Source organism: Aristolochia californica, unplaced genomic scaffold (assembly GCF_029961685.1).
Source record: "Aristolochia californica isolate CCGP_79_NKW_82.1479 unplaced genomic scaffold, dmAriCali1.0.hap1 SCAF_6, whole genome shotgun sequence".
NCBI lineage: Eukaryota > Viridiplantae > Streptophyta > Magnoliopsida > Piperales > Aristolochiaceae > Aristolochia > Aristolochia californica.
In genome coordinates this window covers 2,639,334-2,661,062 of record NW_027182257.1, presented here as the reverse complement: position 1 = coordinate 2,661,062, position 21,729 = coordinate 2,639,334, and the positions used below count along the sequence as shown (strand labels likewise).

Genomic DNA, 21,729 nt, shown 5'->3' with positions numbered 1-21,729 from the left:
ATCACTCCTATCTGAATTAGGAATATTTTTAACTAAACCCTCTACTCTTTACTATGACAATTTGGGGGCCACTTACCTCTCCATGAATCCAGTAATGCACTCCCATACCAAACATATTGACATTGACTCTCACTTTGTTCGGGATTGTATTCAAGCAAAGGCACTTCAAGTTTCATTTCTATCAAGCAAAGATCAACTTGCTGATATATTTACAAAACTGTTGTCCACTACCAGATTTTCAACATTGAGATCGAGCTTCTCTATTCTTCTAGATATGCTTGGCTCGCAGGGGCGTATCAACAGTACAAAGAACGGTACCTCATCTGCACATACAAAGGACGTGCCAAGCCTGAATCCTCTAGAATAAAATCTGTTTATACATGTCACTTTATTACTTTTAATTCTTACATATTGTTTCAAAGAATATTCTCACTCGATGTATATAAATACCCACTCTGTAGTCAATACCAGATGACGAGAAAAAAACATTTCTTTACAATTCTACACAATTTGTTTGTTTTTTATACTTGTGTATTTCTCAGTCATTCTTCCCTCCATGACGAGTAATAACAGACGTTCAAATTGAATAAATGACACTGAAAATGTCTTGAGCTGATTATACATAGTAATTGGAGCATTTCTTGTGTTACAGTGACAGTAGTAAATTCGCTTTGCACTTCCTGGGCGTGATTCTAGTTCACTAGAGAAAGCTTTCTGTTGCAATTTCAGTTGTCAGACTGTTAGAACTGAAGCGGCTTTTGATGTTTCTCCCTGTTGAGTGACTGCTTCAAACCGAATGCAAGGCTTCTCTCTCTAAACTCTGAGAAGGATTCTGGAAATCCAATTAGATTGAAGTTAACTAAATCAGCTTTAATCGCTCAATCATGATAATATATATTCCGGTCGATGGTGAATAATTTCTGTTTCTCCGATAAAAAAGAAGGACCAACTTTTTAGTTGACATTTTTCTCTGATATGGCTTTTTTTCTGTCACAATAACAGTATTCAAGCTAACCTGCTCCAGAATTGCAACCTAGTTTGGAGAGGGAAGATGCACCCTTCCGGAAACAATTTTTTTTTTTTTTTTTTGGTTTGAAAGTTCCAAACATCAAGGATGAGAAAAGAATGATTTCAGCATTCTGAAAGAAGTCAGCAACTCCAAAATAGTTGGAACTTCACAGCATAATTTGTCCCAACAAACTCGAACAACTTTTAGTGTGAAGTTCTCAAGTTCTAACAGGAGGCAACACCCATATATCTATAGTGACAGAAAAGCTTTTAGAAGAAGTTTAGATCACTGAAACAACCAACTCGAATCCACTTATTTATTCTGCATCACAAATGCTACTGATCCTAAGCCGTATCTGGAATCAAAACCACCGATCCAGTGGTTTGCCGATTCTCAAGGTCCCTATGGGCTTGAGCTGCATCCGACAGCGGGTAAGTGTGGTTAACACGAACCTTCAGCACACCCGCTGCAACATTAGCAAATACTTCTCCAGCGCATGCAAGTAGCTCGTCTCGAGTTGCTCTGTAATGAGAAAGTGAAGGTCTCGTCAAAAACAGACCTTTCGGAGCAATGGCCGATAGTGGGACTGGATCTGGTGTTCCTGATGACTGCCCGAAGCTAACCATGTATCCCAGAGTCTTCAAACATGCCAATGATCCCTGAACATCAAAGATGCATTAGAAGAGACACTACCGTGCTACTGCAGCAAATTGCAGAAGAGCTGCCTCGTGCCACATTCATTGCACCAAATCCACTCATCTTCACAACTATTCATTATTTTTCACCGAACATCCATTACTTAGTTGTAGAATGCCCCTCGATACGCTTTGGGTATGAAGCGAGGGCTCCTTTCACACAAGCATATTAGAAGTGTTTACCTCAAATGTGTCCTTGCCAACAGAATCATAGACCACATCAACTCCTTTGCCAGATGTAATCTCATTCACACGAGTAACAAAATCTTCTTTTTTGTAGATAATGACATGGTGACATCCATCTTCAGTGGCTTGAGCTGCTTTTGCCTCAGTTGACACAGTTCCAATTACAGTTGCACCAAGGGCATTTGCCCACTGGCAAAGTAAAGAGCCACATCCTCCAGCTGCTCCATGAACAAGGATAGTATGGCCCCGTTCAACCTGCACACATGAGTATCATATGCTGTAAATGGTTTTTAATGGTAATCCTTAAGTAACTCCTTGCAATTTATCTACCCCGTAACTTCATTGCCAGCCTAACAACAATGTAGGATTGTTCAAAATAGGCAACTGGATTGCATGACCTTGACCATTCAAATTAAGGAACTCTTGTATCAGATGGATGATAACAGAACCAGAACTATTAACAAGAATTAAAAATACTATTTTCAGTCAAATATTGAATATTGCAGCTTGTTCAGATGAGGAGGGTTATTAGGGAATTCAATTTTATTACATCTACCAAAACTTGAACTTGAATCCTGGAACCTAACAGACATGAAGGTAAGTTTTTCAAATAACAATAGTTTTAACTGCCTCGAGAATGAGGTTGACTTGAAATTCACTTTTCAAATCATATTCCTTTGTTTGAAGGTTTCCTTATCATATTCCTTTTGATCTTGATGCCCATGAGTCTTGACCAAACAACCAGATCCTATTAGGCATGGTGTAAGGACTTTAAGAGATCATGGAGCAGATTATACATTTTCACCACCAAATTTAGAGGTCAGGAGTAGTCTATTGATTCCTTTGTTAATGGATAATGAAGTCTCCTCCCTTGCGGATATATCGAATTACAGTAAAAATTAACACAAGTTTGAACTTCTCTAGAACATTTTTTAGTCATCATTAACTCTCAGCATAGAATATACCTTAAAGCATCGACGTAGTAAATACTGTGCAGTCATACCCTTGAGCATAACTGAAGCTGCAACAGTAGGAGATATAGAGGATGGGACAGGCACCACAGCACTGGCAGGGAGTATCTGTTCTTCTGCATAAGCACCAATGGAATCGCCTTCATAACCAACTAGATCTCCCACCTCCCGCCCAGTTAATCCAGGGCCCACTGCAGTGACCACTCCAACTGCCTCCACTCCTACAAAACTAAATCCACTAATGTGTATGTTGTACAGAGAAATACAATAACTTGAAAAAAGCAGATAATATAATACAGTAAAACTACAAATAACTAGATAGGTTTGGAGCACAAGAAGAAAAATCCTTTTACAGGAAAGAATTGTGATCAGACCTGGTGTATAAGGCAAGGTAGTTTTGTAAACTCCTTTGCGGAAATATATATCAATGAAATTGAGTCCAATTGCTTTGTTTTTGACACGGATCTCACCTTCCTTGGGCTCCCCTATTTCTATATCTTCCCACTTAAGGACCTGCTTGTCATTTTTAATTAGAAATAAACACTGATCACAATCAAATTTCAAAATGGAATATAACAAGCGATATCCAAATTTTGGATTGTGGCACTCAATTATAGAGTTATTGCCACACGAATGAAAACATCCACAGAAAAGTACAAAAATAAAATAAAAATGCCACCAGTTGCAATTCTATCGTCTTCGTTCGAAGGATTAAACAAAATATAGTGAAAAAAATTCAAATAATGGAGAATTGCAGTATTGCACGACGAATTGAAGAGAAACGCTGACTCGAGTTCATTCAATTGAACAACTCAAACTCGAGCCTTATTTTCAATCGCAAACCATATTCCCCATCTAGTTAGCCCAAAGCATCAGCTCAAATATCACTTCGTCATACTGTGTAATTTCAGTAAAAGACAGAAAACGTAGCCGATTCTGATGGATTCGTCATCGAAAATGGAAAACCAATTCAAATAATTATAATTTACTCAATCATCCAACAAAGCCGTCGAAGAACAGAGAATTCGAAAAGGGGAGACTTGCCTCGGGTCCGCCATGCTCATAGACTCTAATAGCTTTCACCAAGGCTACTGCAAATGTCCTTTGCGGTGAGAACAACAAGCAACAAACACCAACACTCTTCCTCCTTAATACCGACAACTTTCCATGACCAAACAGGAAAGGGCTCTTCAGTCAACGGACTAGGCCAACCATTTCTTGTTTCGGCGTTCCAGCCCGAAGAGCACAAGGGTAAAAAGGGCAAACAAGTCCAGAAACAGTGAAAAGACCATTTTCTCCTTGACAGTATGTCCAAGTGAGTCTTTTCGAGTTAGAATTGTCTCGTTCGTCCGGCTTCCAGATCAATCATGGCCACCACCTGTTGACTCACTAATGGGCAGGTCTATTCGAGTTGAGGTTTCTGAATCGGGTTTTACCCTGTGGGTCTAGAACGGGGAAGGGAAAAAAATCTGTCCGGTTTTGGGTTAGAGATAGGTTTTCCCAAACTCGACCCACGAGGACAAGATGGAAATATAAAATGGGATAGGGAAGGGTCGGAGATGGATCAGATTTACGAGGATGGGGTGGGGGCTGTGATCAGTTGGAATCGGGTTTAATATTTTGTTTTTTGGGGTTTGGGTTTTTAGTTTAAGGTTCGGGGTCTGCTTTAGATTTCAAGAAACCAGACCTGTGCCTACCCCTACTACAACGAGATGTGATTCTTGTAGAGGATTCTCATGTGATTTCAATATAGGTGTACGTATTTTCCAATTGATGCAATTTTTAACAGAGGATTTTATACATGGGTTAGGTATAGGTTTATTCCCTTGACCCGATTAATACACAGGTTGGGTTTGGGTTTAACGTTTGGACCCGACAAGTCCTTGTTTAATTAATCAAAAGAATAAACACTAAGATTTTACTATTAAGACAATTTATTTACTAATATAAAATTCTTTTAAGAAATTTACATTAATTTTAAACACTAACATAATTTTTATCATATTTTATGTATTTTTTATTTTTATATTTAAGAGGGTTAACCTGAACTAGTTGGTTATAGGCCTATATTTTAGATTTTTCATTTATAAATAACTCGGGTTCGGGCCAACTTATTCAACAACAAGTTTAGTAAACCCAACTTAAAAACCCATTGTCACCCCTAAGGCTACGTTTAAAAGAAAAGTTCTGTGGGTTCCAAACGGGCACCACAGCCCCCTACTGCCTCCTCTTATTGTTGACACCTCCTTATAGTACCCCTCCTTCTGGCAATGCCAAAGATGCAAAAAGCTTCGAAAAGGCGCAGATTTGATAAGGTAATTTTTTCTTCTTTTTTGAAAATGTCACTGAACCTTTGTTTTAAATGAAACAACTGTTATAAGGACAGTAGGGCAGCCATGAAGAAAGGGGGCTTTCAGAGGGGCAACTCCTCCCCCTTGCCCCCTGGCTTTACCCCTTTAAGACTTGAACCAGTAGTCCTAACTAAATGTTGCTTCAAACCACAGGTTATAGTTTGGAAATCAGATCAGATGAGGAGCAAATATTTCTCAATTGTACAAAAGATTCAAGTTATGTTTATATGAAGACTATATTCATCTTGAAGAGTTGTCCCGAACCTTCCTTTTGTAGGTGCTCTGATCAGACGATCCTTTTCCTTGTAATTGCAGGAAACTGTAAAGTTTCAGTACCCTTTGAATGAGCAGCAACAGAATCTTCTGGCTCGATGGCAATTTTCTACCCATAAACACAACAAAATTAAGAGATGAAGAAGTGTATGAAATAGAGATGGATTGCTTCATCTTCACCATATCATCGCAACACAAAACAGATCAGAAAACATTGCCAATGCTTGGATAAAAGTAAAAATAAATTAAACTTCTAAACAAAAGAAGTAGAATAAGAGTGAAATATCCATCGAAAGCGAGTACCAATCGCAGGTTCGACATTCATAACTGTCTCTTGGGCACAAATAGTCGAGCCCAGAGATGCTTCCCGTTCACCACGAATTTGGCAGTCGTGCTCCCGTTGAGGATGAGAGGGATAACTGAGGCGTTATTGAATACAACTCTTCCATACATTGGCTGACTGTCATTTTGAGTACGCTCTATCGAAAGTGTCTGCACACAGTTCCCCCAACGCCTGGGCACAAAAATAAAATAAAATCAGATTTGAGTGAGTATAATATAGAGAAGATGGAATGCAAAGACATGCAACAAAGAATTATTGCTATTATGAAAATTTATTTGTACTTACGATGTGAAGAACCTTAGAACTTCCTCTCTGCGCAGTGGATACCCTCTCGAAAACGTCAGGAACATGGATCTGTGATCGTCGGAGTTGCGGGCAATATCAGGGGACCAAGGCTCCGCCTGAGGGTTCAGCCTGAAGGGCTGAGCGGCTGCTTGAGAACTACTTGCACCAGCGGAAGTCATTTTCTCGATCGGAGTTAGAGTAGATTCCCTTAGACCAAGCTCGTCGAGTCGCAGGTTTGACCCAGCGATAAAAGGCGAGGTTGCCCTTGCTGGCCTTCTGGCGGCATGGTTCGTATCCCTTTCCATAATCTGAGCAGCAGCCTCGCTGCATATGATGTCGCAGACATTGTGGAGAAAATGGGATATTCCGTGAGTGGCCACATCGCGATTGTAATGGAAGAAACGGAGGCTGATGGGTTCCTTTATCAGCCCAGCAGTGATGGGGATGTCGTTGTTGCCGGCGGGTTGAGAAGAATCGGGCTGAATAATAGCAAGACAGGACTGGCCTTCGGATATGATGGATCGAAGCACCCGGCCGTCTTTCTGAGCTGATATGCGTTGTACAAGGTCGGGATGACCGATGAATTCGAGCCAGAGCCAGAGGGCAATGGAGCTCTTGGCGATGGAGGGGTCGACTGACATGTGGTTCACCAAATGGCTGAAAAGGTTTCTTTCCATAGTGTAGAAAGTGAGAAGGTTGATGACGGGATCCATGGCGAGAAGGAAGAGGGAGAAGGGAGGAAGGGGTCTGAGCAGAGCCTCCAGTACCGGCGAGAGGTTTCGTTTGCATTTTAGCTAACAAGCACCGGCGAGAGGTAGGGTGAGCCTGCATGCCAAAACACGTATCAGGAGGATTTGCTGTCAGCATTAACTTCGAAGACTCCATTCTTATCAGTGGAGCCGGCTCCATGATATCTCTCTCTTTTTTTTCCGTTACAAATGGGGAGGAAGATTCACTGACCCCTATCTACCAACTCGGGAAAAAAGAGGGCTTATGGGTTGGCTTTTTGAAACAGAAATGTTGGCGTCCATTGATTCTTTAGGTGTGTGGGACCCATTCTGTAGGGGGGAGGGGGGAGATTGTGCCGCCGAGAGGTACGATTTGCCGCCGGGAGGAGAGGGGAGAGCGTCGGGAGGAGAGTGTCGCACGAAGAAGAAAAAGGGAATAAAATGAGGAGAGAAAAAGAAGAAAAAGAGGAAGAGGTGCGTATGGCTGCTGTGGTGCGGATGGGGCATTGATTAGGCGATGAAGCGGCACTCTACTGATGTGACACTGACTAGGCAATGATTGGACGATGATTGACACTATTTGACAGTCAAATGCGAGTTCCTGGAATGTTGCATTTGGCTTTTCAAAGGATCTTCTTACTAGGCGACGCTAATTCCACAATCCCCTACTAATCTGACTGCGACGATGCGTATCTGCCTCACTCTCGTCTCTGAATGTTCACCCTCGATCGGCTATAACTGGTTGAAAAAAGAGAAATGGAAATCCTTGGTGTTTTCAGAATCTGATAAGTGGTTGCTTATTTCAGTTTTTCTAACTCGAACGGTCCTTTTGACGAGCCATAAAATCGTGTCCCTTTGAAGAGTCATGAGAAGATTCATAGGGACTCCTCTCGCAGCCTTTTAAAACTGCTTCTCTGTCTCCAAATCTAAATACCCAGTTCAGTTCTTGTTTCAGACATGTGAAGATTCTCTGGGTCGTTCTCTGGAAGCCATTTCTGTGAAACTGCTTCCGCGACTTCCTTCCTCTTGTCTCCAAAATGAGAAAGGGCGTAGAGTTCTTCTCCATATGTTTTCTTCTTACTGTCATGATTCTGTGTAGCTAAAAGATTGGGGGCCTTGCCTTCAGTCCCCTCTTTCTGGTCTCTGTAGTGCTTTACGTCTCTTATGTATTTCTCAGTCATTCTTCCCTCCATGACGAGTAATAATAGAGGTTCAAATCGCATAAATGACACTGAAAATGTCTTGAGCTGATTATACATAGTAATTGGAGCATTTCTTGTGTTACAGTGACAGTAGTAAATTCGCTTTGCACTTCCTGGGCGTGATTCTAGTTCATTACAGGAAGCTCTCTGTTGCAATTTTAGTTGTCAGACTGAGAACTGAAGCGGCTTTTGATGTTTCTCGCTGTCGAGTGATTGCTTCAAGCCGAATGCAAGGCTTCTGTCTCTCTAAACAACTGACAATGATTCTGGAAATCCAATTAGATTTAAGTTTACTAAATCAGCTTTAATCTCTCAATCATGATATTGTATATTCCGGTCGATGGTGAATAATTCGTCTGTTTCTCCGATGAAAAAGAAGGCTCTGATATGGCATTTTTCTGTGACAATAACAGTATTAAAGTTACCCTGCTCCACCATTGCAACTTAGTTTCGAGAGGGCAGATGCACCCTTTTGGAAACAGATTTTCTTTCTTTTTTTTCTTTTTTTTTTTTTTGGTTTGAAAGTTCCAAACATCAAGGATGATAATAGAATGATTTCTGCATTCTGAAAGAAGTCAGCAACTCCAAAATAGTTGGAACTTCAAAGCATAATTTGTCCCAACAAACTCGTGTTACAACTTTTACTATGAAGTTCTCAAGTTCTAACAGGAGGCAACACCCATATATCTATAGTGATAGAAAAGCTTTTAGAAGCAGGTTAGTCCACTGAGACAACCAACTCCAATCCACTTATTTATTCTGCATTACAAATGCTACTGATCCTAAGCTGTATCTGGAATCAAAACCACCGATCCAGTGGTTTGCCGATTCTCAAGGTCCCTATGGGCTTCAGCTGCATCCGACAGCAGGTAAGTGTGGTTAACACGAACCTTCAGCACACCCGCTGCAACATTAGCAAATACTTCTCCAGCACATTCAAGTAGCTCGTATCGAGTTGCTCTGTAATGAGAAAGTGAAGGTCTCATAAAAAACACACCTTTTGGAGCAATGGCCGATAGTGGGACTGGGTCTGGTGTTCTTGATGACTGCCCAAAGTTCACCATGTATCCCAGAGTCTCCAGACATGCCAATGATCCCTGAACATCAAAGATGCATTACAAGAGACACTACCGTGCTACATCAGCAAATTGCAGAAGAGCTGCCTCGAGCCACATCCATTGCACCAAATCCATTCATCTTCACAACTTCTCATTATTTTTAATCGAACATCAATTTCTTAAGTGTAGAATGCCCTCGATACGCTTTGGGTATGAAATGAGGGCTCCTTTCACACAAGCATATTAGAAGTGCTTACCTCAAATGTGTCCTTGCCAACAGAATCATAGACCACGTCAACTCCTTTGCCAGATGTTATCTCATTCACATGAGTAACAAAATCTTCTTTTTTGTAGATTATGACATGGTGACATACATCTTCAGTGGCTTGAGCTGCTTTTGCCTCCGTTGACACAGTTCCAATTACAGTTGTACCAAGGGCATTTGCCCACTGGCAAAGTAAAGAGCCACATCCTCCAGCTGTTGCATGAACAAGGATAGTATGGCCCGGTTCAACCTGCACACATGAGTATCATATGCTATAAATGGTTTTTAATGGTAATCCTTAAGTAACTCCTTGCAATTATCTACCCCGTAACTTCATTCCAGCCTAACAACAATGCAGTATTGTTCAAAGTAGGCAACTGGATTGCATGACCTTGACCATTCAAATTAAGGGACTCTTGTACTAGATGGATGATAACAGAACCAGAACTATTAACAAGAATAAAAAATACTATTTTCAGTCAAATATTGAATATTGCAGCTTGTTCATATGAGGAGGGTTATTAGGGAATTCAATTTTATTACATCTACCAAAACTTGAATTTGAATCCTGGAACCTAACAGACATGAAGGTAAGTTTCAATAGTTTGAACTGCCTTGAGAATGAGGTTGTCTTGAAGTTCATTTTTCAAATCATATTCCTTTGTTTGAAGGTTTCCTTATCATATTCCTTCAATCTTGATGCCCATGAGTCTTAACCAAACAACCAGATTCTATTAGGCATGGAGTAAGGGCTTTCAAAGATCATGGGGCAGGTTATACATTTTCAACACCAAATTTAGAACTCAGGAGTAGACTATTGATTTCCTTTGTTAATGGATAATGTAGTCCCCTCCCTGGCAGATATAGCGAATGTTACAGCACAAGTTTGAACTTCTCTAGATCTTTTTTTAGTTATCATTAGCTCTCAGAATAGAATATACCTTAAAGCATCGACGGAGTAAATACTGTGCAGTCATACCCTTGAGCATAACTGAAGCTGCAACAGTTGGATATATAGAGGATGGGACAGGCACCACAGCACTGGCAGGGAGTATCGGTTCTTCTGCATAAGCACCAGTGGGATTGCCCACATAACCAACTAGATCTCCCACCTCTCGCCTGTTAATCCAGGGCCCACTGCAGTGACCACTCCAACTGCCTCCACTCCTACAAAACTAAATCCACTAATGGGTATGTGGTACAGAGAAATACAATAACTTGAAAATATTAGATAATATAATACAGCAAAACTACAAATAACTGGATAGGTTTGAAGCACAAGAAGAAAAATCTTTTTGCAGGAAAGAACTGTGATCAGACCTGGTGTATAAGGCAAGGTAGTTTTGTAAACTCCTTTGCAGAAATATACATCAATGAAATTGAGTCCAATTGCTTTGTTTTTGACACGGATCTCACCTTCCTTGGGCTCCCCTATTTCTATATCTTCACACTCAAGGACCTGCTTGTCATTTTTAATTAGAAAAAACACTGATCACAATCACGGAGGACATTTTTTCTCTGACAAATTTCACAATGGAATATAACAAGCAATTTCCAAATTTTGGATTGAGGCGATCAATTATAGAGTTATTGCCACCCGAGTGAAAACATCCACAGAAAATTATAAAAAAAACAAAAATGTCACCAGGTGCAATTCTAACTTCTTCGCTCGATGGGTTAAACAAAATATAGCGAAATAATTCAAATAATGGAGAATTGCAGGTATGTCACGACGAATTCAAGATAAACGCTGACTCGAGTTCAATCAACAACTCAAACTTGAGCCCTATTTTCAATCGCAAACCATATTCCCCATCTAGTTAGCCCAAAGCATCAGCTCAACTATCACTTCCTCATACTGGGTAATTTCAGTAAAAGACAGAAAACGTAGCCGATTTTGCTGGATTCGTCACCGAAAATGGAAAACCAATTCAAATAATTATAATTTACTCAATCATCCAACAAAGCCGTCGAAGAAGAGAGAATTCGAAAAGGGAGAGACTTGCCTCGAGTCCGCCAAGCTCATAGACTCTAATAGCTTTCACCATGGCTACCGCAAATGTCCTTTGCGGTGAGAACAACAAGCAACAAACATGGTATGTAAATGGGTTTAAACCTAGTACCGAGCTGGATACCCAGCTTACAAAAGATATAACAATCGCTTGAGAGGGAGATGAGATGTTGAAGTAAACGTTGCTTAGGTGAATGGCTTCTACTCATGGTCTATCGGTGATTGGGCAAACATAGTAGTCCTACTCTCTTCGAAAGGAAAAATGTCATCCTCACTAAGTTCCAGTAGTCTCTCGGTTATTCCACATTTGTCCTATATCTTCTCTTATGGATGGTATGTTGGATCTCTCTCAAATTCTTTTTTTTTTTTTTTTTTTCATGTGCAACTAGTAGTGCATGTTAGTGCACATGCAAAATATTAGGAATTTATTTTTTATTGGAATTTGGGATTGGTGTATGAATGAGTTGTGCTTTGAAATAAACATTGTGGGTGCTAGAGAAGATGGCTTAAGTTAGATATGAAAGAAATGGAATTTTTTGGAGTTGTTTTGGGAAAAATTGAAGTTCTAGCTTTCGCTTAGCAAACATTAATTGATCATTCAAGGAGCATTCATCAATCATTGTGATTGATCGATCAACTAGGGAGTGGTTTATCATGTGATCAATTAGACAGAAGGAGGAGTGTGGTGTTTTTTTATGTATGATCGGTCATTGATTGATCAATCGTAGTGATTAATCGATCGTTTCTTGATGTTGGCAGATTCTTCTGGTTTTACAAAGATTGTGCCTGGTGGTATGCAGGATGTTGTTGAGAATAAACTTAAGTTAAAAAATCACTGAATAGCCAAAAATATTTGGTTTGGTCAAGAGTAATGCATATTTTTAAGCTTATGAGAAAGATTATATCTCAACAGATAATCCACCATCCAATGCTTCCATAGTGAGGAAGAACTACAATGCCACAATCGTGACCTAATCAATTAAAAGTATGGACCCGACCATTCAGAATCAAGTCGTCCATTGTGCAACTACTAAGGATATTTGATGTGTTGAAGACGATCAATTCTCATAAAAATAATTTGACCAAGATGTATGATATTCACTCTAAATTGTTTACTATTTAGCAGGGACAATGAAGTGTGAGTGAGTATTTGGTGAATTGAATAGCTTATTCCAAGAATTATGAATTTATCATCTCCATACTATTGATGATGTTTAGTTGATAAAACAATAGGTAGAGCTTGATGTAGCACAATTTTTTACATGGGTTAGGCTCAAAGTATGAGATTGTTCGTGCTCAAATGTTATCCAGTGTACTAGATATACGCACACTCACTAGTACCTATGCATGAGTTATTCTAGTTGAAAGTACAATGTAGGTGCTCTTGTTCCCTTGGTTTCTTCTTAGGAGAAATACTGATTAATATTCTTCCTCAAATACAACTGATCAATAAGAAACTTCTTGAGGAAGAGAAAATGGTGGTCATAGTAAAGGTGGAGGTACACATAATTGTGCCAAGACATATTATGATTGTCGAAAAATTGGTCATATTTCTTCATAGTGTTGGGAGCTTATTGGTAAGCAAGCTTGGACTGATAGTAGTGCAGCCCTAGGGTTAATGAATTTTCATGGCGATTGTAACTTTGTCGATGGGTTGTCGAAACTTGTTGAAAAAAGGAGAGTGGGTCCTTTGATCTCATAGGTAGTTGGCCCTTTGTCATAGCCAAGCAAATTTTATATTGTGCATACATCTTTTGTTCATTCAAGTACTATAACCCTTCATGTTATTGTTGGCCCTAGTTGTGCCGAAGATTTAGGTGCCTCAACTCATATGACAGACAATAAATATTTCTCTTCTTGTGGTCATTCCTCATTTTTGCATCTATTGTTCTAACTGATGGGTTTTAGTCATAAGTCGATGTGAATGTCTATTAGTAAACTTACATCATAGTTGAATTGCTCTATCATATTTTTTCTTCTTATAGTATGTTTCCAGATCTACTGTTGAGAAGATGATTGGTACGAGCCACGAGAGGGTTGGACTTTACTACTTTGTTGTACATTCATATGATTGTCATTTTGGACTCGTTGTTTCTCCCTATTCTTATGGTTGGCATATTCGAATGGGATATCCATCTATAGAGAATATTCATCAATTTTTTCCTTCCATTTCATGTAGTTAGATTTTTGAGTTTGAATCATGCTAGTTGAGGCAACATGACCGCTCTTCATATTTTGGTAGAGTGAATTGCATGAGTTCTTCTCCATTTTGTTCAATTGATTATGAAGTATGAGGTTTGTGTTTGATTCATAATATTTTTTAATTTCAATACTTTGTTGATGATTTCAGTTGAGTTTTGTAGGTGTATTTGTTAAAAAATATGACAAAGGTATTTGATGTGTTTATTCATTTTCATCATGAAATAAAAACATATGTTGGTTTTTCTATTCAATTTTTCATATGGATAATCGATTATAATATGTGAATTCTCAATGTGCTCATTATTACTCTTTGCATAGTATTATTCATTAGACGTCATGTGTGTCCGCGTCACAATAGAATGGGGTTACTCAGATAAAGTATTAACATTTGTTTGATGTTGTTTGTTCATCACTCTTTCATATGCTTGTTTCAAAGTCTTTCTGGGGTGAAGTTGTTGTTACAAGAAGTTACTTGACCAATGAGGTTCATTCATCTATTTTGTGTGGCCGAATTCTGTTTCTGGTTTTTCCAACCTCATTATCGTCTATTTATGTTAGATTGTGTATTTTTTGTTATGATCCTTGTTCTCAAATATTTTGTTTTAGCGATATCAAATGTTTTGAGCATTCCATATTTTGGTTCTCATTCTAGTGTATCTTTTGGTTATGATAAATCAAATGTGTCTTTGCATATTCCTATACCTACAAATATTATATCTCATCAATAGGAGTTTGCAATTGCTGATTTGCAGGAGGATTGTGATGTTGAATTACCGATGTTGAAGCCTCTCAGTTTGTCAATTTCAACATCTATTTCTTTAGTTATGGATCTGGTAAGTTTGGTCCTTGTATTTTCTAATCTTCATCTCCCTATTTCCTTGCGCAAGGCAATACTTTAAGTCTAATATTCGATAACCTATGTCCAAAATATGTTACTTTTTCTCATTTATTTCCTTCATTTTGTGCTTTTACCTCCTCTTTGTCATTTGTCTCCTCCCAAGTCTATGAAAGCATACTATGGATGATAAAATGGAAGTCTTACTTTCTTGGAGTACTTGGGAGTTATGTGATTTGCCTACTGGTTGTATGGCAGTTGGTTGTTACTGGGTGTACATATAGTGAAGTACAACACTAATGGTTTTATAAGTCGCTATAAAGCTCGACTTGTAAGGGGTACTCCCAAACTTATGGATGAATTATGTTAATACTTTTTCTCCTATAGCTTCCATTAATTTTGTAGTATTTTAATTTTTGTTGTGAGATTCATTGGCCTAGATTTTAGCTTGACGTGAAAAATGTGTTTTTGTATGTTGATTTATGTGAGGAGATCTATTTGCAGCAAACACTCAACTATATTTCAAAGGGAGGAGCGTAAGGTTTGAAGGCTTCAAAAGTTATTTATGGTCTCAAACACAGTCCTATAGCTTGGTTTGAAAAGTTTTGTGTGGTTGTTATGCATTTTGGTTTTGGAGAAGCCATTGTGATCATTTAGCATTTATATTGAAGCAATAGATGGTATTATTAGTTTGTTGGTGTATGTTGATAATATCATATGCATTTTCAAACTAAATATTTGGGAGTTATGAGATAGTTTTCGAGTGTTGAGGTGCTCGAAGTAAGTCTAAGGTATTGTTATCTCAAAGTATGTGACTGATTTTTTGAAGGAAACTGGGTTGTTGGGGGCAAAGACTCCAATGGATAGTAGTCTTGACTTATATTGTCCAGATAGCCCAATGTTATGGGATAAGACACAATATCATAAGTTGGTGGGCAGTTTGTTACATGCAACTATACACAACGTGATATATCCTTTGTCGTTAATGTGGTAAGCCATTTTTTGGAGTCTCCTTTAAGATATTGTCCTTCGTAATGTTGTTTACATAATCTTGATATTTGAAATAGTCATCAGGGAAAGGATTATTGTATAAGTCTCACGAAAATCTTAGAATTGATGGTTTTTTTTATGCAGTATTATGTGGGTTCTTAAGTGGACAAACAACCCACTAGTGATGTTTTTACTCTTTGTTGTGGGAAATTTAGTATCCTAGAAGAGAAAAAAGTAAATTGTGGTTGTTCGATCTAGTGTCGAAGTGGAGTATAAAATTGTAACTCATACAACTTGTGAGCTTGTGTGGGTAAATTCTAGCTTTAGTTGGAAGAGTTTGAATATTCAGATGAGGTGTGACATTCAAATTGTTATTTTATTGCAAGTAATCGAGTGTTTCACGAAAGAACAAAACATATCAAAGTAGATTATCATTTTATTCTAGATGATGTATTGAGTGAGAAAATATCTACTCCTTATATTAGGTATTTTGAACAACTAGGTGATATTTATACGATAGCTTTGAATAAAAAGTATTTTTTAATTATTTAACAAGTTGTGATTATTTGATATATATATATATATAGGGTTGATCCAATAAGAAAAACCGTTTGGTGTGATTGGACAGCTGAGATAGTTGTTTTGCATGTTTCATACCAAATGGTTTTTCGTATTGGATCAGTTGTGTATATATATAGAAGTGTGATTGGGTACGAAACTCAAATTTATGTGAAAAATACAAAACAACATTTCTGGCCATTCAATCTTGATCAATGGTGGAGGCGAAGGATCCCTGCTCGACTCTCTTGCTTGCCTCTCATTGCCTAATAGCTCATTTTGCTCATTTTCTTATTTTGCCTAATCGCTCGCCTAACCCATCGCATCGTTTCCATTCACACCCCATCGCCCTCGCCTAAGCCCCACAACCTCACCTCGCCTCATTCCCTTCTGCCCTGCTCCCATTCGCATGTTATTACCGTCGCCTCATCACTATGCACTATTCCATCTTCACGTCCTCTCTCCTCTGCGAGCCAAAAATCCCCAGTCAACATCGTCATTATTGTCACCGAGCCCTAATCCACCTCTACCAGGCATCTTGTCCTTTAGTCACGCACCATCCATCGTTGCCACATCTAGGCATTGTCCTCTTTATGAACAATTATGCCAGGTGAAAAACAAAATCGCACAACACCTAGTTCACTAAACCCTCGCTCGATTCTTTCATTTGCTTCTTCTATTATCTCTTTGGAGTCGTACCCTAGCCTCCTATCCTATTTTTATGTTTCCTTTGGGCTCTCCTTTGTTTCCTATTCCCTTATGTTTCCTGAATTATTTAGTAATTCAGAAGTTCATGGCATTATCATAAGAGTAATTTTATTAATCGGAAAATAGGCTTATTGAAATTGCAGTAGCCACTCATGGTTTTGAGAAGTAGGCTGGTTCTGCTAGTTATTATTTTTTTATTGCTAGAAATCTCTTGTGAATTGTATTTTTTTTTTTGTTTTGTCATTTGAGTAAATTTGATAGATATTGAGCTATATACTTTATGTTGTTTAGCCTAGGGTTGTTAGAAAAAAATCATTTGGAATGATATAGGATCTATTGAGCAATATGCTAATTCAAGGGCAATGACAGTATTCATTCGTGGTGGTAAAATCTGATGTCTCTCTTAAATAATTTTGGTGATAGCTCTCCATTGTATTTTAAGTACATCACATTCATGGATATTGTGGTTATAACTGTGTAGAATGTATTTGAGTAAAATAATCAATGTAATTTGGATTATGTAGGAAAACCATAATAGGAGAGCCAAAAAGTAGCTTCTAGGATAACCCTTTATAGGGGAAGAAATCTGATCCATAGCAATTCCATCATAGATAGTGGTGGATCGGCTCAAATCAGTTACTCCATTGCTGTTGAGGCAAGTGCATATAGATATCTTGGACTTGATAAGGTGACCATGATAACATGCTTATGTTCTTGTTTGCGACTTCAACAATGCTTCTTGTTAATTCCTTGTTTGTGCTGGCAACATGCTATAAGGACCTTTATTGAATCTTTATATTCAATCTCCATGGCATTGGCTGAGAATGGTAGGCTCCGACCAATAGATACATTTTTTGCAGTCAAGTGTATTATTATTTTTTTCGTGTGTTATACTTCTTGTAATTGGATCTTGTCTGTAGCATGGGTATTAGGAGGAAACCACCGGTGTGCTTATGGATACTTACTGTGAAATCATAAATGTAATTAAGAAGACATGTATTTCTTTATTTGCAGACCAATTGATTGTTGTATGAATTTGTTTTCATTGCAATAAGCAAACTGCAGACCTAGAAGTACTAGTATCTTGTATAACCCAATAATAATAGAGCACTCAAGTAACTTGACAACCTAAGGCCAAGTGGTAGCCAATGCTTTTTTGGATGGTATTTTCTTCTTGAGAAATAAATTTCTTGAATGTTGCTTTGTAATAGAAGTTGAAGTGGGTATAGATTGGAAGCAAGTGTATTTTGCATCTTTAAACATCTCACAAAAACCACATAAGTGACAATTATTCAACACAAATTAATACATATGGTGAACTTAGCATACTTATGATCTGCAACTATATGAGTGTTGTATGCTGTCATGAATTGTTGCTTAGATTTGAATTTTTATCAGCTATATCAATGTTTCTCTTGTGTCAAGGTATCAAGGTCATTATTGCATCTCTTTGGTATAAACCTTATCACTCATTCAACTTTAGTTGCCAAGTTCCTTTTCATTATAGCAATCAAGGTCATTCTTGTATCTATTTGGAATACTTTTAGTATTGTTAGTTAAGAAAATCAATAGAACGGAAATGAACTAACTCTGCTAGGAATTGAACCCAGATCTCTAGTTGTCTGGTGTCATACCATTAGACCACAAAGTTTCTCTATTATACAAGCACAATGTTACGTATGTTTTTTTTCAAGATTGCAAATGCAATACAAACATCCAAAATGCATATTAAATAAAATATGAGTTGACCCACTTGCAATAACAAAATGTTTAATTGCTTTCTCTCTTTATTAAATATAATAATAGATATAATTTGGTTGATGGAAATTTCTTAGTATCCTTTTTATTTCTTTATCTTGGGAAAAAAAATGTCAACATAATCATTCTTCATAGAAACACATATTTACACACAAGTGCTTGCAACACCATCCCTTGTAATAGTCACTCATAGTCATGCCAAAATATACTTAAAGCCATAAAAAAGAAATGAATTTGCTGGGAATTGAACCCACATTCTCTAGTTAAAACTGATGCCTTAAGCATAATATGCAATTTCCAAATAAAAAAACAACAAAAACTTCTTAAGCAACCTTTGGTAAGTAAAACAAAAACAAATGGCAGAACTCCTATATCAAAGGAGTTTGTAATTATCATGATGATTACCTGTTTGTCCTTAAAGTTAAGTCTTTGATATATAAAGAAGAAAATAATATACAAATCTCTCTACACCAACAGGAGAGAGATAAGAGGAAAAAAAATGGATAATAGAGATAAAAATGTGGTGATTTACCTCTTGAAGTTTGCTTTTCCCATGAGTGTGTAGCCTTTAGTTTCTGTTCAGCGTTTCTGCCTATGTGTCGAGGTTTCGGTTCATTCGATGCTGTCACTCATGGCATCAGACTCATTTGCAGTGATTGCAGAAATGTAGACAACAAACTCGACGAAGGCAAAGGGTGTGCCAAGGATCATCCACCTGAGAGCGACGCATCTGAAATCGAAAGGTCATCACTACCAAATTCATTTTCGTTGTCTACCTTTTCCTCTGCCAAAGAGCAAGGGAGGGAAAGGCAATGGAGGCTTCCTTCCAGCATATGTATGATACTACCAACTGAAGGGCGAAGAGCCGGATCATCTTGTGTGCACCAAATGGCCACTATAAGCATTTTTCTTTGTGTCTCATCCAATGCCATGCCTTGTATTCCTCCCATTGGAGTCACTCTTCTGCGAACCCAGGGGAGTATATGTATGTCATCTTGGCTCTCTTCATGGGTGTTAATTGGCCCCCTTCCTAAAACCATTTCAAGCAGTGTGATACCGTAGCTATAAACGTCTGTGCTCCTTGAGATCCGACCCAACCTGTAAAAGACAGGATCCAGGTAACCGGGAAGTGCCTCTGACTATAGTTTCGCAATGAGAAGAATCGGTATAAATGGAGGATATCCCAAAGTCTGTGAGTTTTGGACGGAGTTCCTCATCCAAAAGGAAATTGTGCGGTTTGATGTCTAGATGCAGAATGGGTGGATAACATCCATGATGCAGGTATTCCACTCCTCGAGCTGTTCCAATTGCTATTTCCCATAGTTCTTTGCTATGTTTTGAAGAGAATGAGCTTGACTCCTCGGAATGTATGAGTTCAGCAAGAGAACCCTTGGGCATGAATCCGTATACGAGAAATCTATTCCTTCCCTCCGAACAGAAACCCAAGAGTCGAATGATATTAGCATGTTGAGTACTCTTCAAGATTTCTATCTCCTTGTAGAAGACATTCTCTACCTGCGGCAGGGCCCAGTTATGGACCATCAGGGCAACCTTCTGGTCTCGCTGCGGCAGGGGCAGGGTATGGCTCTTCACGGCAACCTCCTGGCCGTCCGGGAGGATCCCTTTGAACACCGTCCCAAAGCCTCCATTCCCGAGTACAAGTCTAAAAGATCCAGTCATTTTCACGATCTCTGAATACTGGAATTTCGTCAGATGAGAAAGACTTGTGGTTACGTGAGAACGGAGAGGGAGGGTGGACCCAAATTCACTCTCTCTTCTCTCTCTGCGCACGTTCCCAGCAAATCTCAATTGCGGTACAGGGGTATGGTCTTTCTGTTTCATCCTCCACAAGAAATTTAGCATTTTGGAAGAGATGATTTGTCTGCATAGAAATTGTTCAAAGATTTATTTTGAGGCATGGACAGATCGTAGAGACAAATGCCTAATCAAAGTTAAATTGATTAAATTTCAGCAAAGATATACTTTGCATCTTACCTTCTTGGTGGAGATTTCCGTAGAACCTGCCCAAAGCTTTCTCCCTCTTCTTCAGAGTGGCGGTCAACTCCCTTTCCACGGGCTTCAGCTGCTGTTTCTGAGAATTCTGATTTTCCTGTGACATCTATTCCTTGATTGGTCATCTCATTCTGATAATTCGGTTTCTCATACGAGCATTCTCCTCTGCGCGCAGTCGCTTCGGTATACATGATCTTTTCTGTATCTCCAGAAGAGAAATCTTTAGAAGAGTCGTCCGATATACTTTCTCCTTTGCACCCAACAATTTCCTTGTGTTTCTCTTCCTTCATTGATGATTGAGACGAACCCAGCCGCATAGGTTCTCTACTTCCTTCGTCATGTTCTATAATTGGAGACCCATTCTTTGGTTGACACTGTGCCGGGCTTATGATTCTTTGGAGAGCGCAGATTAGGAGAAGACAGTCTCTTTGACAGCTGACGGTTATATCTTCCCTGCGAGTAATAGATGGTCGTCTGATTTGAGATCCGGTCGGTAAAGTTCATCCTTTGCAGTCTGTACCGCTTCACAGAAGGAGATCAATCAGATGGAGGAAGAAGAAGAAATTTTGGGGGGCGTCTTTCAACCTTTCTATCATTAATTGACACCCAAAGTTTCTTCCATGCTTCCCCACAAATTAAACCTAGCTTTCATCATCTCTTTTGACCTTTTACAATCTAACAATCTATCCAGATACCACAAAAATTCATTGTTATCTCGAGTTCATGGATAAGCTGCTTGGTCGTTGTCGTCAACTCTACCTACAGGCTACAGCATTAGGAATAGTCTTTAAAGTGCAACAAAATGCTTGTAGTTTATTTTTATAATATATTTATATTAAATATTAATCATTATACTAGAAATAACAAAGTTAATGTATTCATATTCTTACTATTACATCATGATGTTACACTATTCTAAATAGTAGGTCTTATTGTAAATTAGTTACATACAAATAATATAGAGTCTAATAATTTAGAAAGCTAGATTGTATGCACTTATTCAAATATATCAATTATCATACACAAATTTTAACTTATCTAAAGTTAATTATTTAATTCATGTTAGTAAGTTGAATGTCAATATACTTTATCAACATTAGTAAGTCGAATGAATTGTTTAAGTAGAATTTGCATACTATGTACAATTAATAAAGGGCAAGGAGACCTATTTTTTCCTTTTAAGTAAAATTATACTATTTACAAGAATCTAACTTATTTCATTGTATTGACAACAATGTCATCACCTCAATTTTATTATTAAAAATAATACAACAAAATATTGCAAAAA

At 38.3% G+C, this 21,729-nt stretch overlaps 3 protein-coding genes and 1 pseudogene across 3 annotated transcripts; all 4 read right to left on the bottom strand.

Moving 5' to 3' along the window:
* Positions 1 to 975: 975 nt before the first annotated feature.
* On the bottom strand, positions 976 to 5,806 carry LOC137934309 (uncharacterized). The gene is made up of 7 exons (XM_068778595.1): positions 5,789 to 5,806; positions 5,505 to 5,594; positions 3,906 to 4,022; positions 3,236 to 3,374; positions 2,856 to 3,082; positions 1,888 to 2,145; positions 976 to 1,668 (listed from the first exon to the last, which is right to left on the bottom strand). The coding sequence occupies exons 1-7, from the start codon at positions 5,804 to 5,806 to the stop codon at positions 1,354 to 1,356; spliced, it is 1,164 nt and encodes a 387-aa protein (XP_068634696.1). The 3' UTR covers positions 976 to 1,353.
* On the bottom strand, positions 5,660 to 6,826 carry LOC137934308 (uncharacterized). Its single transcript, XM_068778594.1, has 2 exons — positions 6,114 to 6,826; positions 5,660 to 5,999 (listed from the first exon to the last, which is right to left on the bottom strand). Exons 1-2 carry the CDS (start codon positions 6,824 to 6,826, stop codon positions 5,807 to 5,809), a joined length of 906 nt encoding a protein of 301 aa, XP_068634695.1. The 3' UTR covers positions 5,660 to 5,806.
* Positions 6,827 to 8,473: 1,647 nt separating this feature from the next.
* Positions 8,474 to 11,484, bottom strand: LOC137934810 (uncharacterized; annotated as a pseudogene).
* Positions 11,485 to 18,838: 7,354 nt separating this feature from the next.
* Positions 18,839 to 21,051, bottom strand: LOC137934962 (G-type lectin S-receptor-like serine/threonine-protein kinase At1g34300). Its single transcript, XM_068779566.1, has 2 exons — positions 20,424 to 21,051; positions 18,839 to 20,310 (listed from the first exon to the last, which is right to left on the bottom strand). The coding sequence occupies exons 1-2, from the start codon at positions 20,756 to 20,758 to the stop codon at positions 19,491 to 19,493; spliced, it is 1,155 nt and encodes a 384-aa protein (XP_068635667.1). The 5' UTR covers positions 20,759 to 21,051; the 3' UTR covers positions 18,839 to 19,490.
* Positions 21,052 to 21,729: the final 678 nt, after the last annotated feature.